The sequence below is a fragment of the Cavia porcellus genome, unplaced genomic scaffold (genome assembly GCF_034190915.1).
Source record: "Cavia porcellus strain 051 isolate PalLab524CR breed Dunkin Hartley unplaced genomic scaffold, mCavPor4.1 scaffold_30, whole genome shotgun sequence".
Lineage (NCBI taxonomy): Eukaryota > Metazoa > Chordata > Mammalia > Rodentia > Caviidae > Cavia > Cavia porcellus.
The window spans coordinates 44,726,353-44,748,079 of NW_026947513.1; the positions used below are offsets into that span (position 1 = coordinate 44,726,353).

Sequence of the window (21,727 nt, forward strand, 5' to 3'; positions counted from 1 at the left end):
GCTTAATACTATTTTGTTATGTTTGACATTATTACATGTGAAGGTATGCTCAACTATATTGAAGAAAACAAGGGAAATTATGGTAACTATTGTTGATGTGCTGTTGTCTTGTTGTGAAGTGCTATGTTCCTTGCATTGTTTTGTTCTGATATGCTTTGTTCTGTTCTCTTTTGTTTTAGTCTCTTTAAAATAAACAATGAAAAATGAGAATCATCAAACTGAATAATCAGTGCATAAAATGAAACAATAGGTTTCAGACTTGAAATTACTAAAAATGAAATTAAAAATAAAAGATTTCTATTTTTCTATCACTTTTGAGTTAATATTGAATAATTTCTCTTATATGAGACAAGTAGATAAAAGGATAGATATAGATATGGATGACCATGTGCATACTTCTCCTTGAATAAAGGACAACTGTCTCCATTTTGGCTAAACCCAGCCCTATTTCTGTGTATTGATATATACAGCATTGGTTATTTCCTTATCAACTCAATTGACTGTAAGCAGTACAAATGGGCCTAGGTGAATTGCTGATGGATAGCTGTTAAAACAATGGATCAGGCCAGCAAAGCCCAATCTACAGCTCCCAAATAATACATATGAGCTAGACCATGTATAGTCAAACTGTTAGCTTAAACTGTCTTGAGATTAGAGGCTATGAATTCTCAAGGCATAAAAAAATTACACATCAAACTGAAGCACAGATGCCAAAATATTAAACACTGCTTCAAATTGTGTTATGCAATTTATTTTTTCTGCATCTCTCTACATATTGCAGAGGTGATTTCAGGCCTCCCACTTAACCCAGTTCACAGAACTCACATACTTCCCACATTCACACCTTCAGTGAACTCTGAGACACTCTCCTCTCCAGGAATTAGTACAACTTGGCTTCCACCCTGGATCAAGGCATTTGTTCCGTCAGCCATCATTCTATCTAAACTTATGACCTCCTTGGCTCCCCACAAATACAAATAAATCTTCGTATCTTTATTCTTGTCATGTATTGCACTGGAAGCAGTTGATCAGTATTAACTTAGTAGAATTCCAATATCTTTTCCATGGGATTGCTAAGGTGGATTTACAGGACCATGATGAGGTCTAGAAGGGCTTCCTATAGATAGATAGTTGGTAGATAGATGATAGATAGATTCATAGATACATAGATACATAGACAGATGATTGGTAGATGATAGACAAGCAGACAGAAAAATAGACAAGACATATGAGAGATGATGGAAAGTTAGAGATAGCCTTGTGGGGAGCAGGAAGCAAATGAATTAGAAAGGGGAGAACAGAGAAAAATGATTTTGGGATTGAAATGAGCAATATTTGATACATGAATGTTCTAATTTTTAAAAATGAATCTCTCTATCACAAGTTAGTAACATCTTCTAATAATAGACAACTGTGAAAATTATTAGCATTTGACTTTTATCTAAATTTTATTAATAAATTTATCTATTTTCTTTTTAGGCACCATAAAATTAATTTTATCAATTTTCTGGTTTCCATTATTAGTAAGGCTAAGAAATTTACTAGAAATACTATGTATAGTCATATTTTTATGACATCACATCTAATCTGCTCCTATAATAATGACTTTTATGACACAGCAATTCTAGGTGCTAGTCTATGTAGACTACTAATTAGAATGATGCTAATTTTATTCTATTAGTTTGAGACTTAATAGCAGCTTTAAAAATAAATTATTTTAAAAATAAATTTACTGAGGTACCGTTTAAAATTTTCCAAATGTGCCATTGCAAATTGTGGGTTGCAGACTACTCACAGAGAAATCTATATAAACACCCCATTCAGAGATGCATCCCCAATTGTCTTTTTCTGCAACTACTGTGGTTGCTTTGAGAATAATGTATCTCTGACTATAGCCAGTAAAATTCCTAGAAGAGGATGTTATCTTTAATGAAAATAAACTGTTACTTTTAGCCTAATTAGGGCAAGAGAGTATTTATGAGTCCCAGTAATTGATTTTTCACCAATTAATTTACATCCAAATAATTATTTATTGATGAAAATAACACACACAGAAACACACATATACCCCACAATGTTTCAGGCATTTTTCTTGACTATTTCTCATTATCTTTTTAATTAATTAAGATTTTGGTCCATTTTAGCTATATATAATGATACCATTCATCATAGGGAATTTGTACCCATACAAAAAATATTTGATTTTTTTCCATTTCCCTACCTTGCCTCCACCCTTTCATTATTTCTTTATTTTGTGTTTCAAAACTTCCATCCCAGACATGTGTCATTGCTTTCATGGAGATTGCTCAACCTATATCAGCAGATAAGGTGAATTTGGAATGGAATGAATTATTTCTCTGGTAATATACATATAAGCTATTTTGTGAAGTTGTGGGGGCAGAGCAAATAGGAGGATAGATTTAATACTTTGTCTTAGAATCACTGTCTACTTATCTATTCATGAGTCATCTCTTTCTATATATTTTCAACAATTGCTTCATTAAATCCAATTCAACCATACTCAATAAAGCTGCCTCCAGAAATTGGTTGGCAAGTAAGATATAACCAGCATCTTGTAATGTAACTTTAAAATTATATATAGTTTCCCTGTTCTGAACAGATATCAGAAATGCTGCTGAGTACAACATTTGACCTTCATTCAGTCTTCTCAAGAGATTTCACTCATGGAATTTAAAATCAAATAAATGAGAATTTGCCTCCTCAATCCATATTAATAATTAATGCAATGATTTTACCCTATTTTATTCCATTACTTCTTTTTTTTCTCAATACTGTAATGTCCAACATTACTAACATCCTCTTATTAATGGGATATGTTCAAGTGTTGTATACATCTTTTCCATTGCAAAAATTTCTGACATCATAATCAGAAATAATCCATACAATAATTGATTCCCTAAATTTGATCACTTCATGGTATTTTTAATGTTTTCTGTGGACACAGAACTCTTTAACCACCCAAACTATTTCTAGAAATCATAGAACACTCTCTTTGGCTCTTAGAAGCAAATTGGTAAAAGTCTACCCCTATGATCCTCAATTCCAGGTTTTTTCTCACTGTTTCCTAATAGAATAAAGCTCAATACGATATGAATGATGTTGTGAAATTAAAGTCTCACAGCACTCTCAGATTCACTGTTCTCCATCAGCACTATTTTTCCTCTTCTCAAAATCTGTGTTGATCTCATATTATCATGAAAGCATCTGTCTCTATTAAAATCTTTGGTCATTATTCCTGCTTTTAACTGTATAACTTTGTAAGAATGACTTTAGCAGTGTTCTTAGTGATCTCCATGACTGGCTTCGTATCTCTCGACTCCAATATCCACAATATATACACAGTTTTGCACAACACTTTAATTAAGCAGACAAAAAACATATTATCACTAGGCCAACATGATGAGTAAATAAATTTGGAGTGACATCCTACGAATTTTGCAGTGACATGTTTAAGATAGGCAGCAAAAGATCTTTTATCGAAGCTGTGAGCTTTGAAGAAAAATCGAGTATGTTAATGTATCTAAAACATTCATCATCATAGACTTACCTTAGGTAAAGGTTTGGCAGGTTTGCAGTGCAGTCCTCCGACAAATTCAAAATTAGGCAAATATGGACGAGGAAATTCAAAATCCCAGTATGTCCGGATTAGCCAAATTTCAGCTTTAGCCATAATCTCACATAACGTAGTGGGTCTTCCTGAAGAGAATGAAATTCACGTGGAGGAAATTAGCACATTTAGTTACTGAGGGAAAAGAGAAAGAAAGAATTCAGGATAGTGAAAAAAAAAGAAATATGTAAATATCATTTAATAACAATAATGATCCAAAAAGTAATTATACTTATAACCACGGATAAATTGAACATTAAAATTCCTCCCTATTTAAATACAGGAAGTAAATTTGTTACAGTACATAAGTCTCAAGTCACCCTCAATTACTTTTCAACTTATATTCAGGAGTATGCATGTCTTTTATAGGTTATTGTAGTCAAGGTCACACATACTATTGAATGACTCAGTCAAATGCAGCCCATCGTTTCTCTTGTGTCAAATCTCACTTCCTAAACTGATTTGTCATTCTTTTCTTGGTGGAAACAAGAATTCATTCATGAAGTTACATTCAACATGAACCCTTAGGTATCCATGATACATACATAAACATGACCATACTACATGCTTATTGGTATGCTTAAGTGAAATTTTTTGAAAGGAATGTTTCTAGATGTTAGTTTCCCAATGTTGTGAAGAGGAATATGTGTTTGTAAAAAAATAAAATTAAATTAATTATTCCTGTTGTAGTCAGCAGTTGTGAGGAGAACAATTAAAATCAGGACATGGAATTTATAATATTATTATATGATGGTCACCCAGAGTTAACACAAGAAAATGCAGGAAATCTGTCCACAACACTAAAGACACGGATTATTCAGCCAAGGGCCTGAATCCCACAGCAATGTTCTACATGAGTCTAGATGAAGATCCAGAGCTCATGACAGTGCCTCCCACAAGTCCAACTGAAGGCCCACAGGAAGGACTCACGCTACTATCTTTGTTGGATCCATGTTGGGAAGGCCCAAAGGCCAGCAGGAAGCTAGGAAGTCTATGCCAGCGAGGTGAAGGAGCTGTGTTGGTAGGTTGAGAGTTCTACACTGGAGTCGAAAAGCCATGCTCATAATAAAGACCAGGGGTGTCCTGAAAAGCACCACAGCCATCCTCAGTGACACAGAGGTTCCAACAATAAGCACAGTCAAGTGCATGCCAGGAAGTCAGTATGATGTGTTTGTCCTCAAGATTAAGTGGCGTATGTTTTCCCTTCCAGACCCAGGAAGCAACACTCAATGTAAGGACCAGAGCTCCTCCAGGAGAACTAATGGCTCAAACAGCAACACTTAATGAAACCCACAATGCCTCAATGCTACAACACCTTCCTTGTCCTTCTCCACATCTCTATTTATGCTGGCAATTATGCTCAGGTGAAACATCTACACTCAGCACCATGCTGATTTAATTCTGCTGGCATTAAACTGACCATCAGTTTTAATTCATAACAACTTGGGGCTGGGAGTTTAGCTCAGCGGCATAAGCACCTGCCTTGCAAGCAGGCGGTTGTGAGTTCAATCCCCAGTACCAATAAAAATGAAAAAGACAAAAAAAAAAAATCCGTAACAACTCCTACACATGAAAATCATGTTCTCAAGCTGAAAAAGTTTAACTTAAAGAAGAGTCCTTTCTTGTTTAAGATTTAATTAGCAATAGGCTTGATTTTATATGCATTGTTTTATAATTCTTGAATATATACATACATTTATATACCTTAATGGTTTAATTTGATAAAGAGGAAGCATTGCCCAGAATAGTCATCTTGGAATTACCAAAGTTGGATGAAAATTCCACTTTATATTTTCACAATTCATTTATGCCACCTAGATGCCTTATTTCAAGTGTGCTAATCCTGCCTGGATTGTTAACCCTACTTGCTTTTTATGTGCAGAAACTTCAGATGACATTTCAAGAAAATCCTGCTTTAAGGTATGCATTAAAATTTCTTAGTTAAGGCACTGGCTCACAGTTGCAAACCTTAAGCCAATAAAACCTAAAGAAAAGAAATTTTAATAAAGACATTAAAAAGTTAATGAACTGTAAAGCAACTTAAATATCATATTTAGAAATTAAGAAAAAATAGTAAGTTAAATTTATCATGCATTATTCCATATACATTATTTATATTCTATGATTATACACAATGCACAATTTTTTGTTTCATTCTACAGTAATAAACAGTGCACAATTTAATGTTTTATAGAATTATAACTTATTTTTATAATATAAATATGAAATTGATTATCTGAATTATACACTTATTTATTGAATTTCTAGTAATTACATTACTCACAGAGAATATTTTTATAGCATGAATACTTATGTATATTTCTAATTCTACTTATATAATGATATTTCATATAAAGGTAAGGATTTAATATATTTATACTTAAATTTGAGCTTTTGAATATTGTTAGAATCTATTACTTTATATCTACATGATTAATCTAAAGAGATAGATTTTAGCTATCAGATCATTATAATCACTTGAATTTATAGAAACATGTTATTATTGATACAGATATAATTAAAATTTAGTAATCTGCAATTAGTTACTAATCTAGCTGCATAAGTCATGTTAAGTAGGTTGATACAGATAGACAGCTACATACTCCTGTCTTAGTATTAAACTTTTTTGTAAGTCATGTTAGAAAGTTAATATGTGAAATTTCCAATTCTAAAAAGTAAAATGTATATTCTTCATTTCACCTTCACTTTCTCTGAGGATCCAATATAATAACCTTATCCAAAAATGAGCAAAAATGACTCCTGAGAAGCACCAGAATAATTAGACAACAGTACATATCTTGATACCTGAAAAAAATAGTCAGCAGAATTTACTTCAGAGAAATAATGTCTGTGTATTTATTTCTCAGTGCTTTCTTCCTTAGTATCACTGCAGTGTAGGTTGTGGTGAAAATTTCATGTGAGTAAGAAGTCACAGTAGCTCAAACTAGACTAACAAGAATGGATTATTTTAATGTGAAGTTGACAAAATCTATAATTGTTGAGCTCCAAACTGTCTGAAAAACAGTTGATGAATAATGACACATGTTATTTCATACCTTAGTTACTGAAAAAGTGAGTTCCACGAAATAAAATGGGACATACTTCCAGAAGTAGTGTAAAGCCCAGTAAGAAAATTTTAAACACAACTAAATTTTAAATATCCATATTGTTATATTTGAGTACAAATGAATAGATCATTTGATATCATTGGGTTACAAATAATAATTAAAACCGTTTCAATTTTTTGATATAGACAAACACTGGATTAGCAATAAGATCATGAAAAATGCAGGGAAAGAACAAGGCCTCACCAAGAAGCAAGCCTTCCTTGTCAACTTGTGGGCCACTACCAGCGAGGGGACAGCCTGATTGCAGCCCCCTCCAGCATGTGGGATGGCTAATAAGAAGAACCAGTCTTATAGGGATAAGATTGACTCTTAGAAACAACCAGCTGATCTGGATAAACATGGGCTGCAGGGATAGCTATTGAGGTGAGATGCTATCCACAAAGCTTGTGGTGTTTTAGTGTTTCACTGACCTTGCACATGTAGGGCCAGTAGTCAGATCATTTATTCAGAGGATGGTGATATGGAATGTGGCGTCTAAGAGGGATCTCCTTCTGAGGGTGGTAGCCACTGTTAATTCCCTTTTGTTTTGTTTTGAGGGCCTGTATCATTTTCACTGTTTTATTGGATTGGATTTGGTTCTGTTTTGTGTGATTTTGTTATACTCAATGGCAAGAGCAACTATTCCAAAGAAGAAAGATATATTATAGTAGCCATTTTGGATTTACTACTGTCTTGTTTGGAAGGCCTTTATTGACAGGCAGCCTGACATAACTGATGCCATTTTGAGCCCTGCATTTAATTAGTGCCCTGTATTTGACCCAGGAAAATGGAAAATTACTCATGATATAAGGCCCATAAGAAAACTAGAATGAGCTGTACCCGCAGGAGAAAAATTAACCTGCTCAACAAAAGAAGCAGGATACAGATGTCAGACAAAAATTAATGTAAGATTGTAACTAAATTGTTTCCAACAGGATGTCTTTGTGGTTCTTTATTTTAAAAGCTCTGTGAATTCCTAGTTTGGTGCCACTTTTCTGGACTCTGAAACAGGAGAGCCTATATACAAGTGGTCCTGAGCTCAGTTAATTAAATTTCAAATTTATCAATTTGGCTGCTTGGATTTCTATGTTGTTGTTCACAAACCCATGTCATTTTTATTGGATTGTTTGTTTGTTTGTTTGTTTGTTTGCTTCTATTCTGTTCTCCTCTGCTCTGTTTGATCTTCACTATATTGAGGGTATCTTCAGCTATTTTGAGGACAGCCAGAGGAGTTACAGGACTACTGTTGATTCCATATTTTTTGAGGTCTTTTGTCACTAACACAGGTTTGTCTTGATTGATTTTATTCTGTTTTATTTTCCTTGGTTTTATCCTCTTTAAGATAAATTTTTTAAAAAGAACATGGAAAATGTAAAGAAATAAACAAGTGGCTCACATATAACTTAATAAACATCTCTGCTTGAATTGATGTAAGACTGCAATATATTTGTAACTGATACATTTAAATACTGAACAGCCTTGGCAGAAGGAGAACAACAGGAAAAAAATATCTAAGCAATTCCATATGTAGTATAATTTTGTAAGTGCTTTTATAAAAATGAAAATTATCATTAAATTCAGTTTTACTACAAAATGATGCTATAACCCCATGTGGTTATCTGAACATAGTAATGCAGTATAAAATGTAATGTCAACACATATTTGTTACAAGATAGTAAAAAATTCTTGAACTTGAATAATAATTAAATAGTATCTCCCTTATTAACACATAAAAGATAAAACTCTTATGGTCATTTTAAGTCATTACAATATCCAATACTTGTGGAAATATTAACTGCTATTGGTAATTAGCAAATAGAACTCTCGCGTATTAAGGGACTATAAAAGAAAACTAAAAATCAAAACTTTCCTCTTGAAATATTGTGAAAAGTCTTGTCAACATAAGAAAAGCAAAAGTTATGAATGAAAGACATGCTACTTCAAATGTATTTTAAAGTACAGCAGTTAAATTAAAAAATATTCCACACAAAGATGAGATAGAGCTAAAATTATCAATTTAATTATATTTCTATGCATCAAATGTTGATTTGATATGCAGCAAATACAAAGAAAGGAAATGTAGAATATCAGAGGGAAAATGGTATTTATCATATTCTAGTGATAAATAATTCTTTTAAATATATAGAACAAACTTTACATTGCTAGAGAAAGCAGTCCAAACACAGTAAGAAAAGGCACTTGTGAGGACACTCATAACCCCTACTACTTAATTTTTTTCTGTACATTTCTCTTTGAAACCCCCATCCTAGTCAAACAGTGCATTTATTTTATGGCCTATACATTAGATACATAGTTAATGGTTAGACATGAACCTGTGAGTGAACTTTGCCTAAATTCCCAAAAGGCCTCCTAACTGAATATAAAACTACAGAATGGGGATCAAAAAGTTTTATCTCAAGTTGGACAAATTTTCTGATATCCATGTTCTATGTGTCAATTAAACAGATATGTAAGAAAATCTTCTAACATTACAAAGTAATGATGGCATAGTAAGAAATGCTATCCACCACAACCCTTGGACCTTGTGAACCCACACATTGGTATAAAAAGACAGGACATCAAAGGATTGGAGCCAGTAGTTTTAACCACCTGAATTAGCTTCTGTTAGCCATACAGATCCAAATAACCAAATAATTCTCATTTGCTTCTTGACTCTCAGTATCCCGTGTATAACTTCCTCAGCTTTGTCATTTTACATGGAGAAAGTCTAGGAGGAAGCTTATTACATCAGTGGCTTCTGACTAGGGCCTCTTCCAGAGAGACAGAATCCCACCTGGCTTGGTTTTGGGCTTTGAAGGGGAAGGCAAGGAGTAGGTATGCAGGCAAATTTGGTGCTTATGATCAGAAGGTTGGGTGATATCATGGGAGGCTGAAGGAGTCTGAACATCTCAAGCTACATTGTAAGGCTAACAGTTACACACAGGCACTAAAAACAGGGGTTATACAAAGGGAGGAGTGTTCTTTTATCAGACTTTCTTGGACGTGTCTGCTGGGTTTAGTAGGCACTCTTGGTGGACTTTCATAGCAGACCTTTGTCTAAAGTGTCAATTCATTTTTATTTCCCCCTCTTTTCCTTAATCAGGAAAATGATTTACAAAGACATTGGTATATAAGGCTGTATAGGAGATGCCAGACATGAGGTACATTTGGAGCATAGTATTATTTATCTGATTTTTCATAAAGGAAGTGAGCCAATTTAATAAGCAGAGTCCTATTAAGAGTGTGAGGAGAAGGCCTGTAATAGGGCTTCTAGCCATGGCTGTCAATTTTCCAGAAAGCTCCATGAACAGGAATATGTCTGCCCATCTTTCATTCACTTGTGTATTCATTCTTGTAACTGATGGCTGTCTCTTTAACATCCACAGACTTATCAACATTATATAAACAAATTGCTTATAAAAATACACAGTTTCCTACCTGCTGGTCAGTAAAATGGCTAGAACTCTGTGATTTTGAAGGAACACTATAATCTAGGAGTATTTCTGATCCTGGATTATGTTGAGTGCTCCATGTATGGCTGTAAAGTCATCTTCTATTTGTGTAGACTACAGCAAGTATTCTTACTGGTCCACAGGCAAGGCATCGGCACTGAGGATTAGATCCCCTGCAATTCCTATTCCAGCCAAAATTGACAGCACCACCAGTATGTTTCTGATGAGGTTGGTGGGCATATGTGGGACCCTGCTGATGTGAGTATACACAAAGGTCAGGCACAAGACAGGCAAGTACACAGAGGCTTATTTTTGTGCTCAAAAACACATAAAAGCCCCTTCAGAGCAAATAAAGAAAGTTCTATGAGGGATCATCAGTGTGTCTGAGATAGCAATCAGAAAACCTATATAGCCAGTTGAGACTTTTGATTTTCCAGTGAAACCCAGGGGGCATGTGGCATTTATTTACTCTTTTTTTTAATCTTTTTATTGGTACCAGGGATCAAACTCACAACTGCCTGCTTGCAAGGCAGGTGCTTATGATGCTGAGCTAAATCCCCAGCCCCATGTGGCATTTCTGTATACCTCTGTTGCATGGAGCTGCAGTAAGATACCATAAAGAAGTAGGGTAAAAGTTGCAGTCATTTAAGGTCAGGCCTATGGCATAATAGCAGAGAGTGGAAGAGTACACAGAGCCAGTAATCATTTCACAATTTGGGGTGTAAAGCTTTGAGGATCTGTCAGATACTGTTGACCAGGCATAAAATTTTGGACACTAGAGATCTGTGTAATTAGTTGCAGGCACAGGTGCCAATGGGTATAATGGTAGCTTCGGGGTAAAGATTCTGATGTAGTGTGGAGGGACCCAGAGTTTTATGACTTTTACAAGATAGTATTGGTCTTATCCATTCCTATCTATTTAACATTCATCTGGGGACCACACACCCATTCCTGATGGGTGGACTCCTTAATGGCATGTTTAATGAGGTTACAGGCACACTGCAGGAAGTTTGGATCAGATAGAATCTGAGTTAGCAGCTTATTTTGGGACTTTCCACGGTCTATGGCACACTACCAAGGAAAAAACTGGACATTGGAATGAATTGCTTGTATTTTTCTCCTAATGTTCAAGACAGACCAGGCAATGAAGGCACATTAACCATGTGTTGATTTGGGGGCACTTGTGGGTCAAAGAGTGTATAGATCCAGTAGGCTTCACGGAATGTCTCATCAAATTTGACTAGATGTTATTAGTCATGTTTATTGGCTTTTTGTCTCTTTTTGAAGTGTGGTACTGACTCAAGGACTTAAGGCCTTCTGTGTCCCAGTTTGGAAATGCTTGGGGAAAATTTGTGTTCACTCAAACATCATCGTCAACCAAAGTGGCAGGGACTTTTGATTTCAGTGAGGCTTTGGACCCTTATAGAGCTCAGAGGTGTTCTTCAATGTTAAACCAGGTCAAAATGAGTTGGTGACAGTCATCTTGTGTCAACTGGAAGATTCATGTTAGGAATTCAGCCATTGCTTGAGGTTTCTCTGAGCAGGACGAGTTATGGTGTTTCCAATTCAGGAGGTCAGTTGAACTAAATGATATGATATATCAAGGACAGTTGGTAAGGTGGGCCTCCTGGATCTCCAGGTTAGACATGAAACAGCATATGGAAGTGAACCAGAGATTTCAGCTGAGAACAAGTGTGGAGGCATTGTTTAATAGGCTTATCACTGCTTCTGTATGCTGTCAGCACCTGATTAGGAATCAGTCTGAAATTGCAGTAGTAATGCATGGAAATAGGAATGCATCAGAATTGCAAAGTCAGGGATTGTGGTGTATGCGTCAGGTGATTTGGAGCAGCATAAGTTCGACAGCAGATGGAAGGGTGCCAGATGCAGATCTTCAAATGACATGAGAAATTTCAGAGCATGAGCTTGGGTTGGCTGCATGAGTCCAGTGGAGTAAGGAATAATGTAAGGAGCCAAGGGAGCACTGGAGGGAAAAGCTGGAGTAGGTAAACACTGGTGTGCAAACTAAGATGCACTTTATGTTGTTTTCATAGTGCTGCTGTGGATTTTGAGAAGAGGGGCAGCAGTGACAGTTCTACTTGTGATGATGGTGGACCTAGCAATAACACTGGCTGTTATGCTGTGTAATCTGGAAAGGCAGGCCCTGCCCAATTCCTAGCAACTGCTGTGGCAACACTTGGGTCAGTGGCAGGGATGCCAAGGACAGGTGGGCAGCTTGGTGCCCACCATTGTATGGAGATGACAGACTGAACTCATGGACTTTATGTAGGCAAGGAAAAAGCTTCTCTAACTTAGGGAATGGTTGAGAGGGATTTAGGTGGTTTTAAAATCATTTTGTTTTGCTAATATATTATTCCTTTTGTTATGCAGAGCACAGTCAGTGAGCCAAGGTGAAAAGCTTTGACACAGGTCAAATCACAAATTGTTACAAGGGAATTGGACAGGGTGGCCTGATTTGGAGTCTGTTACACCATTCCAAACTTGGTAGATAATCTCAACATCAAGACTTACTTTAGGTGGCCAATCAGGGCACAAGTTCAGGCAGGAAAACTAACAGCATTTTCAGAGCTGCTGGTGTTTGATTTTTCACTCCACAGGCATCTGTGGATCCCCTATTGAAGTTTTTCAGCAATCAATCTAGGATCATGGGTGTATTCTAGCTTGCATCCATTCTATTTCCCTACACTGTGTGTAGGGTACCTTTGAATGGTAGTGCAACAGCCGAAGGGTGGGTGCCCCTCAGAAGGAGACCTTTCAGGGGTCCATCTAGACACTTGCCTTTCAATGATGCTGTGATAGTATTGAGAAGTCAGGCACCCAGAGATCGTATTATCCCTCTACCTTGAGTTGCCATTTCACTCTGTCATTATTAGGTGTGTCCACAGAATCACAGGTTGGGTCCAAATCAAGATCCATAGCTCTGAGATCTTTTACCATGGAGAACAGAAAGAACACCCTACTGCTTTTGCAATCCATTATACTACTTTTAGGTTAGGATTATCTGGTGGTGAAACACTATTTTGCTTAAATGGTTATGTTTTGATCTGCGCTGTTTCATTGTTATGCCCTCTTTTATCTCAATCTCCACTCCATTATTTACTTTTTTATCTTTATCCTTTTAATTAAAGAAAAAAATAGCAGGATATATTATAGTAACCCACTTTGACTTTTCATTACCTTGATTTAAAGCCCTGTATTACTCTCACCATCTGGTTTTTAACTGATGTTCCCCTATTCTGTTTTGCAGGATAGTATCAGGTTCAAAAGTTTAGGCATCAGCTGTGAAGATAATGAGATTCATTATGACTCCCATTCTTGTTGACTTTTATCTACTTTTGAAGACCTACAATGTCTCCAGTGTTTTGGTTTTGTCGGTTTTATTCTTTACTGTTTTGTTCAATTGTATTATAACTAACGATATAGGCAATTCTATTAGAGATAGCGGGAGGCATTATGGTAACCATTGTTGATCACCTTGTATTATGTTTTTACATTATCTATTATGTCCACCCTTTTGACTTGACCGATTCTGTTCTGTTATGTCACATTTGGTTTTACTGTCTTCCAAAAAAGTAATAAGAACCGTGGGAGCAATGAAACCCAAAATTTGTAATAGTCATGGTACAAAAGAGAGGAAAAGAAAGTGCTCCAAACTATATAACTGCATGTATATTTAAGTGTATAAGATAGAAAATGATATCACAGAGTTTTATTGGATCAATGAACAGAACTGTTTGCAGTATCATTGATGGAATGTCCACTTTACAAGCTTTAATTTTGTGACTTGAACAATTATTTCTAAGATGACAATATGTAATCCATTAACTAGTGATTTCCTACTGTTCATTTTTTTCTGTAAATCTGTATAAATTGTAACCTTTCCCTGCTTTTTTTTTCTTTTCTCCTTAAATAAAATTTTTAAAAAATCCATTATAAACACCCAGGTAATCATTCCGAAGGCAATCAGTGGTAAAACAATCTAACCTTCTTCCCTCATGGGTGACCAAAACTAGTGAGATGTAATCAGTCTCCCCTCTTATCTTTAATCTGATCACAATTAACTGGCAAACAAACTGCAGTTCCCCAGGGTGTCTTAACTTATCCCATGACTTGGCCTGACTGTGTCCTTTGCCTCCTTTAGGTGTCTGATGAGGCTAATAGCTTTTAACAGGGTCTCCAATCCATCCTTTCAAAGGAACCCCAAAAAGTGTTGGGGGCATGCCTTCCTATCAGGGAACTAGAGAGGCCCTGTGCTGTCAACACAGTCTTCCTGGTCTGGAAACAATGCAGTGTTACAGAAATCAGACAAACATGAGAAGAAATGGCATCAAGGAGCTTTAGGAGGCAGTTTATTACACCAGTGGGCTTCTGACTAAGATCTGTCCCAAACAGACCAAGTTCCCACTGGTGAGGTTTTGGAACTTTCAAATGGAAAGCTAATGGGGAGGTGCATAGACAGATTTGTTAAAATTATTGGAGAGTTGGGTGTCATCATGGGATGCTGAAGGTGTGCAAACATCTCAAGTTACACTGTAAAGCTAACAGTTACACAGAGGCAGTCAAAACAGAGGATGCACAAAAGGATGATATTCTGTCATCAGGCTTGCGTGGGCATATTACTGGATTTGGCAGGCATTCCTGACGGACTTTCTAGATAGCAGAACTTTGTCTAAAATTTTAATTCCCTTTCAAAATCATGTAATTTATATCATAAACATAGTACAATGCTCACTATGATGTATAGCAGTTTAATCCTGGACTAGGTCAAAAAGGTTTTCTTCCTCTAACACCTAACATTAAAATGTTTTAAGTAATAAGAAACTATGTCCTTGGAAAGACATATACTAGAAGGACTTTTGAGCTTTTACCTGACAAAAATGATATATTTTATGGGATTAACCTACATTTCTGTGTGTTTTTTGCTTGTTTTGTGTTAGCAAGGAAATCCATTCTGCCTTGCCTTTTTTTCAATGCCTTAATTTGTATTGTGGATATTGATTGTAAAGTCTCCAGGCATTTTAAATCTCCTCTAGTTTGCTGCAAGATCAGCCAATGAATTTCTCCCAGTCTTTCCAATTGTTCCTCCCTACTCTGTCTTCTCCTTATGTAGGAAATATTCCTAGCTAAATTATCTGCCATTTTCATCATTCCCATCGTTTGTTCTGCTTTTCAGCCTTTCTTTTCTTTCAGCCTTGCTCAAAGAATCCATTGCCTATTCGTCTCTCAACCTGGGGTTTGGGCTAGCTCTTATTCAGCTTTGCCTCTTAATCAAGCATTTTGCAACATTCCTCTAAAATCAGATCAACATTTTGCCTCTCAGCACAAATAGCCCATCTACTAGCATGTCCTGAAGGGACTATAACCAATTATTTCCCACCGGCTACAATCTTTTGGCCCTTATCAACTTTCCATATAACACTCTCATTCTCATAGATCAAAAGACAGATAGTACATGATGATTGGTCTGAAATCTCTGCACTATCTACCAGAGATCCCCTCCTAATCATTCTGTAGTGCCCAACCCATACATCTTCTGTTCCCCCTTCTAATAACCAATAATCAGTCCCAGATTGAAGGGTGCATTCTTCACTATTTCATTGTATCCATTCCCACAGCCTTTGTTCACTCTTACTGGAACAGATCTGACATTCACCTTTCCCAACAGCTGACCAGAGCTGTCCTCCTTCAAGGGTTCAGAGAAAGCCCTCACTTTTTTGGACAGGGCCTTTCCTATGATTTGCTTTTCTTTGACCTCTCCAATTTGCAGGTTATACAATATGTAGATGACTATCTCCTCAGCAGCCTTGCTTAAGAATCATCCAGACTCTCCTACTCTTACAACCCTGAGATAAAGGGTTATTATGTTTCACATTCCAAAGCTCAAACCTCTTCCATCTGTCCCTGTTTGTGCATTATTATACAGGAAACACACTGCATCCTTCTTCTTGATAATGACCAATTCAGCTTCTCAGATTACAATCTGCTCCACAAAGTGGCCACTCAAGGTGGAGGGATAATTCATTCTCTGGGTTCCTGACTTTGCCTGTCTTACCAAGCCCAAGGTGAACCTACTGAATCTTTAGATTATAAGAAAATTCCTCTCTTTTTAATGTGACTCTAAACGCAGCTCTAAAAGAGCTCATTTTTAACTCTATACAATAGATCATAGTGCTTGTTCAGTCACTGTTCCAACCAGGGAACAAGCCCATTCCCAGTTGTTTTCTTGTCCACAGAACTAGATCTCACTGTTTTAGGTTGGCCAGACTGCATATGATTGGCTGTTGTTGCAGTCTTCATTTTTACAGAGTTCTGAAAGTTACTAGACATATGCTGCTCATGCTGTACATCGCCATAACTACCAGGCTTCTACATTGTCATCACATTTCTCTCATCTTCTATCTGTTCCTCATGCATTCCTTATATAAAAGAGTAATTGTTGCCTTGGGTCCTGTCTTGGTTAATTTTTTCTTGCTTCTGAAACAAAATAACCAAAAATCCAAATTAAGGAAGTAAAGGATTATTTAGCTCCACATTTGTGGAGGTTTCAGTCCATAATCAGCTGTTTCTGAGGGAAGGGGGCATGGCAAAAGTTCAAGGTGGGTAAAAGTTCAAAGTGGCAGAACAGACAAAAACAGCAAAAGCATAAAGGGGAGAACAAGCCTCCTACTGTCCCTTATATTGTAAACAGACTACCAACCCTCTGATTGGGTGTAGCACTCCTACCATATCTATGGCTTTCTCTTACACAGGCTCAGGATAGTTACAAAAGGAGACCCCTAACCCCCTGCTGACTCATTTAGTTAAACTAAAATTCTCAAGTTGACACAGTGTATCAACTACAAAAAGTCCAGGTTTTCATACTACTTCTCATCCCATACACCTTTGGTCTCCTCCTTAGATGCCAGATCCAAATGAATATCTCTCATCTACTTTACCATCGAGCCCTTTCCTCACATCTTGGCTTTCTTCTTAACTACTTTGATCACATTTGACTTAATGATGGGCATTCCTGAAAGATGTCCTATATATCACCAGCTAAATAAGCAGGATAAACAAATGTTTCACTTGACTCTATTATAGAAGATAAAGCTATTCCATCACTCTACCACTCAACAAGCTGAACTAACTCCTCTAACCCTCACTTGTACTGGCAAAATGTTTATAGGTTAACATTTACACAAATTACAATATGCATTTCACATATTTCACAACCATGATAACATATGGGCAGAAAGAGCTCTCAGGGATCCTCAATCATTAAAGCCCAATACTTTAAGGTCCTTCTTCAAGCAGATCTTTAACCAAACAAGATGGCTGTACTTTGTGGGAGACAACTCCAGTGTCTCCCTTTGAATCCAAAACAATTACTGTGACTTTGAATATTTGGAGACTCATTTCCTTACACTGATATGTAAAAAGGTGGCTAGGATATTTCCTTCTCTTCAGTTAACTCTGAGCATGGCAAACAAGCCTAGCCCAGGTGCTAATGTGTAGCCATCACAGATGTGAGAGATGTGGTGACTCCCTTTGGATCCAAAACAATTGCTGTGACTTTCATTACTTGGGGACTCATTTCCTTACACTGATATGTGAAAGGCTGGCTAGGGTATTTCCTTCTCTCTTCAATTGGCTCTAAGTATTGCAAATAAGGCTAGCTTGGGTGTTAATGTGCAAAGTCTGGCTATCAGACAGTCCTGTCTCTTCACATGGTGTTCTCCACATTACAGGATTGAGCTGGAGACAGGCAGAGCAGATAGCTCTGGGAATGTCAACTGAGGAGCCTCAAGATAAGAGGCTATGACTCCCCAGGGGACAAGAGTTTGTATATCAAAAGCCAAAGCAACAGTCCCTCAAAGCAACTCCCCTGCTACCTTAATCAGGTTATGCAAATTGATCCTTCTGCATGTGTTTATCTCTGTAAATTACAGATGCCATCCTTGCACCTGGCCAGCCAGCTCAAGTTACTCAGTAATCCCCAATGACAACCTGACTATCACTCATCCCTGAGTGACACCCCTCCCCTTTCTACACAAGATAATAAATGCTGAGAGAGGCCTAGGATCCAGGACTTTGTCCACATGTTCTCACAGGAAATGCACTTGGGGCCCCTTGTCTGCCCTTAATCTGGAATATTTACTCTCACCATGGGATGTGTTGGTGGTGGTAGATTGGAATTGACCAGCTGGAATTCCAATAACATCTCAATGGATTACAAATATAATTTTTTTGGAGTGAGAGGAAAACTAGAAAGAGGATTTCAATGCATGGATTACTGAACTCAATATTTGGATTTGGATTTACAATAGTACTTCATTGTAGGGAATAACCTTGACTCTCACATCACATATCTATTGGGAATACTTTTATAGATAAACCACAAAAGAAGCAGCTAATTTCTCACACTATGCTACAAAAGGCCTATAATTTGACCTTTCTTCATTGCTCCCACCTACTCCCACTCTGATCTTCCTCAGTATAAAAGCATCTCACAAACAAGTGGTTCCTAGATCAAGGAACATTCCTCCTCCTGCTTTGCAAGCCCATATTTTCCTTTCATTGCTTCATGATAATTTTCATGTAGGTTACAAGCATACAGCTTGTATTTTTGAGCCTTTGATTTGCTTTTCTTCCTAGAAAACCTTCCTTAATTTTATGACAGGTTGGTACCTTGTCTGCCAGGTAATTACACCTCAGGGTTGCCTGAGCATTCTCTTTTTTCCACACCACCCAGAAGGATTCTTCCCAACTCAGGACTTACAGGTTGACTTCAGCTTCAAGCCTTGGATATGAAAGCTAAGATGTTTCTAGTCTGGGTCAACACCTTCACTGTTTGTGTATAAGGTTTTCCCACTGGTTCAGACACAACCTCAGCAGTTACTAATTCTCTCCTGATATGCTCACTGCATTTGAACTCGCTACCTCCATTCAGTCACATAAAGCACCAGATTTCATCACTCAAATTGTCCAAGAGGTATCTGAATCTCTTAGGGATACAATGCACTTTACACATTCCATATTAACCAGAGTCCGTGGGTAAAGTAGGAAGAGCTAACAGTTTATTTCAAGTCCATCTTACTAAACTTACAGTTCAGCTTCACAAAGACTAGGTCTCTCTCCTCCCAACTGCTCTTTTAAGAGTTTATTCTATTCCCAGGGAACCTGCCAGATATACTATCTTTGAACTTTTATAAAGACACACCTTTCTTTTTGGGCCAAACCTCAGCACAGAGATAAGCCCTATTGGTTATTATCAGCAGGTTTTACAACAGGTCTGAAAAGATACAGAGCATATTGCTTTTTTTTTTTTTTTTTTCGCTTTTTCCTGATGCTCAACTTTGTGATCACACCATGACTAAAATACTGATTGATTAAAGATTTAAACTTCTGATTCTGCAAGAAGATTGGAAGGAACACTTGAGTCACATGTAGCATTCTAATGGTTGTCTGATTACAAAAATATCTGTGGGGATTCACTGTTATAGAAAGAAACTGTATCTAGCTGACAATTTGCCTGATCTTTCCCCTTCATGAGAAGCACAAGTAATCTCCCCACAATCTTCTAATCAGATCAAAATTCTAGAAAACTCCTAAAGGTATTTCCACTTCCTCCATTTTATATCCTATGTATCTTATGAGTTCATCTATTTAATTATGTTGGTTTGCTCCAATTTGCCCTGGTTCCACACTCAGGTTTCCACTCTTGAAGCTTTCTACTTCTGGATTAAACCTTTGTCTTAATGGTATTCTATGAAGCATTTGCCCAAGGATTTCCTTACCACTAGGTTCCCCACTCAGCCCTTGTGTCACTCAGGAATCACTGGTGAGAACCAGCATCCATTTCCCTTATTCTTCTTATTAATTTTCTTTTCTATTTATAGTAACTAAAACAGGATAAATAAGGCTCAAAACGTACATGAATCTCCCAGGACTCAAACTGTTTGCCAGCAGAGGCATTGTTTTTGCAGAGACTCAGCTCAGCACTGAGCAGGTCCTGACGGCAGGATGTCATAAAACAGAAAAGAGAAGTCATAGAGTACTGTAGGTCTCAGATAACTGAAGCCACCCCAAAATTTTTACCTGAAGCCTCAAGGATTTATTCATTGACATACAAGACATCCAGTGAACTTCGACCTTTGTTGATTGTCAGTGTCTTCCTACCTAATGTCCCTTGCCTTATTTGATTCCTATAAAATAGCTGACTTCTTTTGGTTCTCTACAGAAGGTTTTATTATTCTCTGGCTGCTTAACTCAGGTATTGAACTTTATGTCTCATTTCATTTGGGAAAGCCAACTGAGTGGTCTCTGCCTTGTTCTTTGCGGTATGTAGCCAAGAGTCAGAAAGGCCAGGGTAAATATTCCTGTCAGCCAGTTCTGATAAAATGCAGAAGACATAAGAAGCAAACACCAAAGGGCTCTTATTTAATGTATAAAAACACACATATCCTTCTAACTTAATTATGAACTGTAGTTAACTTTCTCTACTCCACACCATACAATTATCCATCACAAAAGTACAGCAAACACTCAAAGGCCAGAGAGCATACACCTAGAAAGAGGTGTTAAGGTTCAAATCAAAGACAACCAGAAATCCAATCAGATGACAACTTCCATATGCTCGCATGCAGTCGTGAGAAGTCAATGGCCATAAGTAAAAGAAGCTGAGGTCGAAAATCCCTTTTCTCTTCTGATGTGCCCTACTCACCCAGGGCAGTTATCTATGCTCCTTTCCATCATTTTCCAAATAAAGCATCTTTTTATATGTTACTCTCTATCTCTTAAAATTATTACTAATGCTGCAATTATAAGATCCCACAGTTGCATGTTGCAGAGTAGAGGTGCTGCATACACCCTACTCTGCCACTACAGTTAAACTGTTCCAGGGATCCACAGAATAAAGCTGTCTTTGTTATGCAAAATAGTTTGAAAAATTCCCTGGAATGAGTACAGACGTCTCAGATGATTCCAGAAATAAATTTGTCAAGACACAAGTAGACAAGATAAACAGAAAAACACAAGTTAAAGGATGATATTTGGAAACTACAGAAACTTGAGTTGAGGAATATTAATGTAGTATGTATAGAGCACAGAATGAGATAGAAACAGTGGGAACAATAAAAATATCAGCAAAAAGTAGAGACCTTGGAGAGCATTAAATGACATTCATTGGATTCAGTATTCATCTCTACAAAATGTCAGACAGAGTACTACCTTGGATAGATATTAGAAAGCATAAAAATGAGCGTCCTTGGGGTTGTAAAAGTGAAAAATTTTCCAAATTATAAAACCCAAGGAAAATCACAGTTTATAGTTTGAGGGAAAAGAATAGTACAATAACTAACAAAGCATGAACATAAAATTAGGAATAGCAATGGTGTGATAATTTGATAGAGTCTGCCCATGAATCTGTCCATGTAGTATCTCTCTTTATGTATAAATTACAGCCAATATTTACCTTAATGAATAATAAGAGGACAGACACAAAGGATTTGTTCTTAAATTAAAATAAATTGGCTCATATC

The 21,727-nt window shown here is 36.8% G+C and overlaps 1 protein-coding gene and 1 pseudogene across 8 annotated transcripts in view; one reads left to right on the plus strand and one right to left on the minus strand.

Annotated features, from left to right (window-relative positions):
- The window catches only part of LOC134474084 (UDP-glucuronosyltransferase 2A1-like), a 309,053-nt pseudogene that overhangs the window by 49,221 nt on the left and 238,105 nt on the right, over nucleotides 1-21,727 (plus strand).
- LOC106026682 (UDP-glucuronosyltransferase 2A3-like) overlaps nucleotides 1-21,727 on the minus strand; it is a 109,237-nt gene that overhangs the window by 25,654 nt on the left and 61,856 nt on the right. For all 8 annotated transcript variants that reach the window (XM_063240709.1, XM_063240710.1, XM_063240713.1 and 5 more), the window contains one exon: nucleotides 3,569-3,717. In XM_063240709.1, coding sequence (XP_063096779.1) covers nucleotides 3,569-3,717 — 149 coding nt within the window. The remainder of the gene's footprint in view (nucleotides 1-3,568; nucleotides 3,718-21,727) is intronic.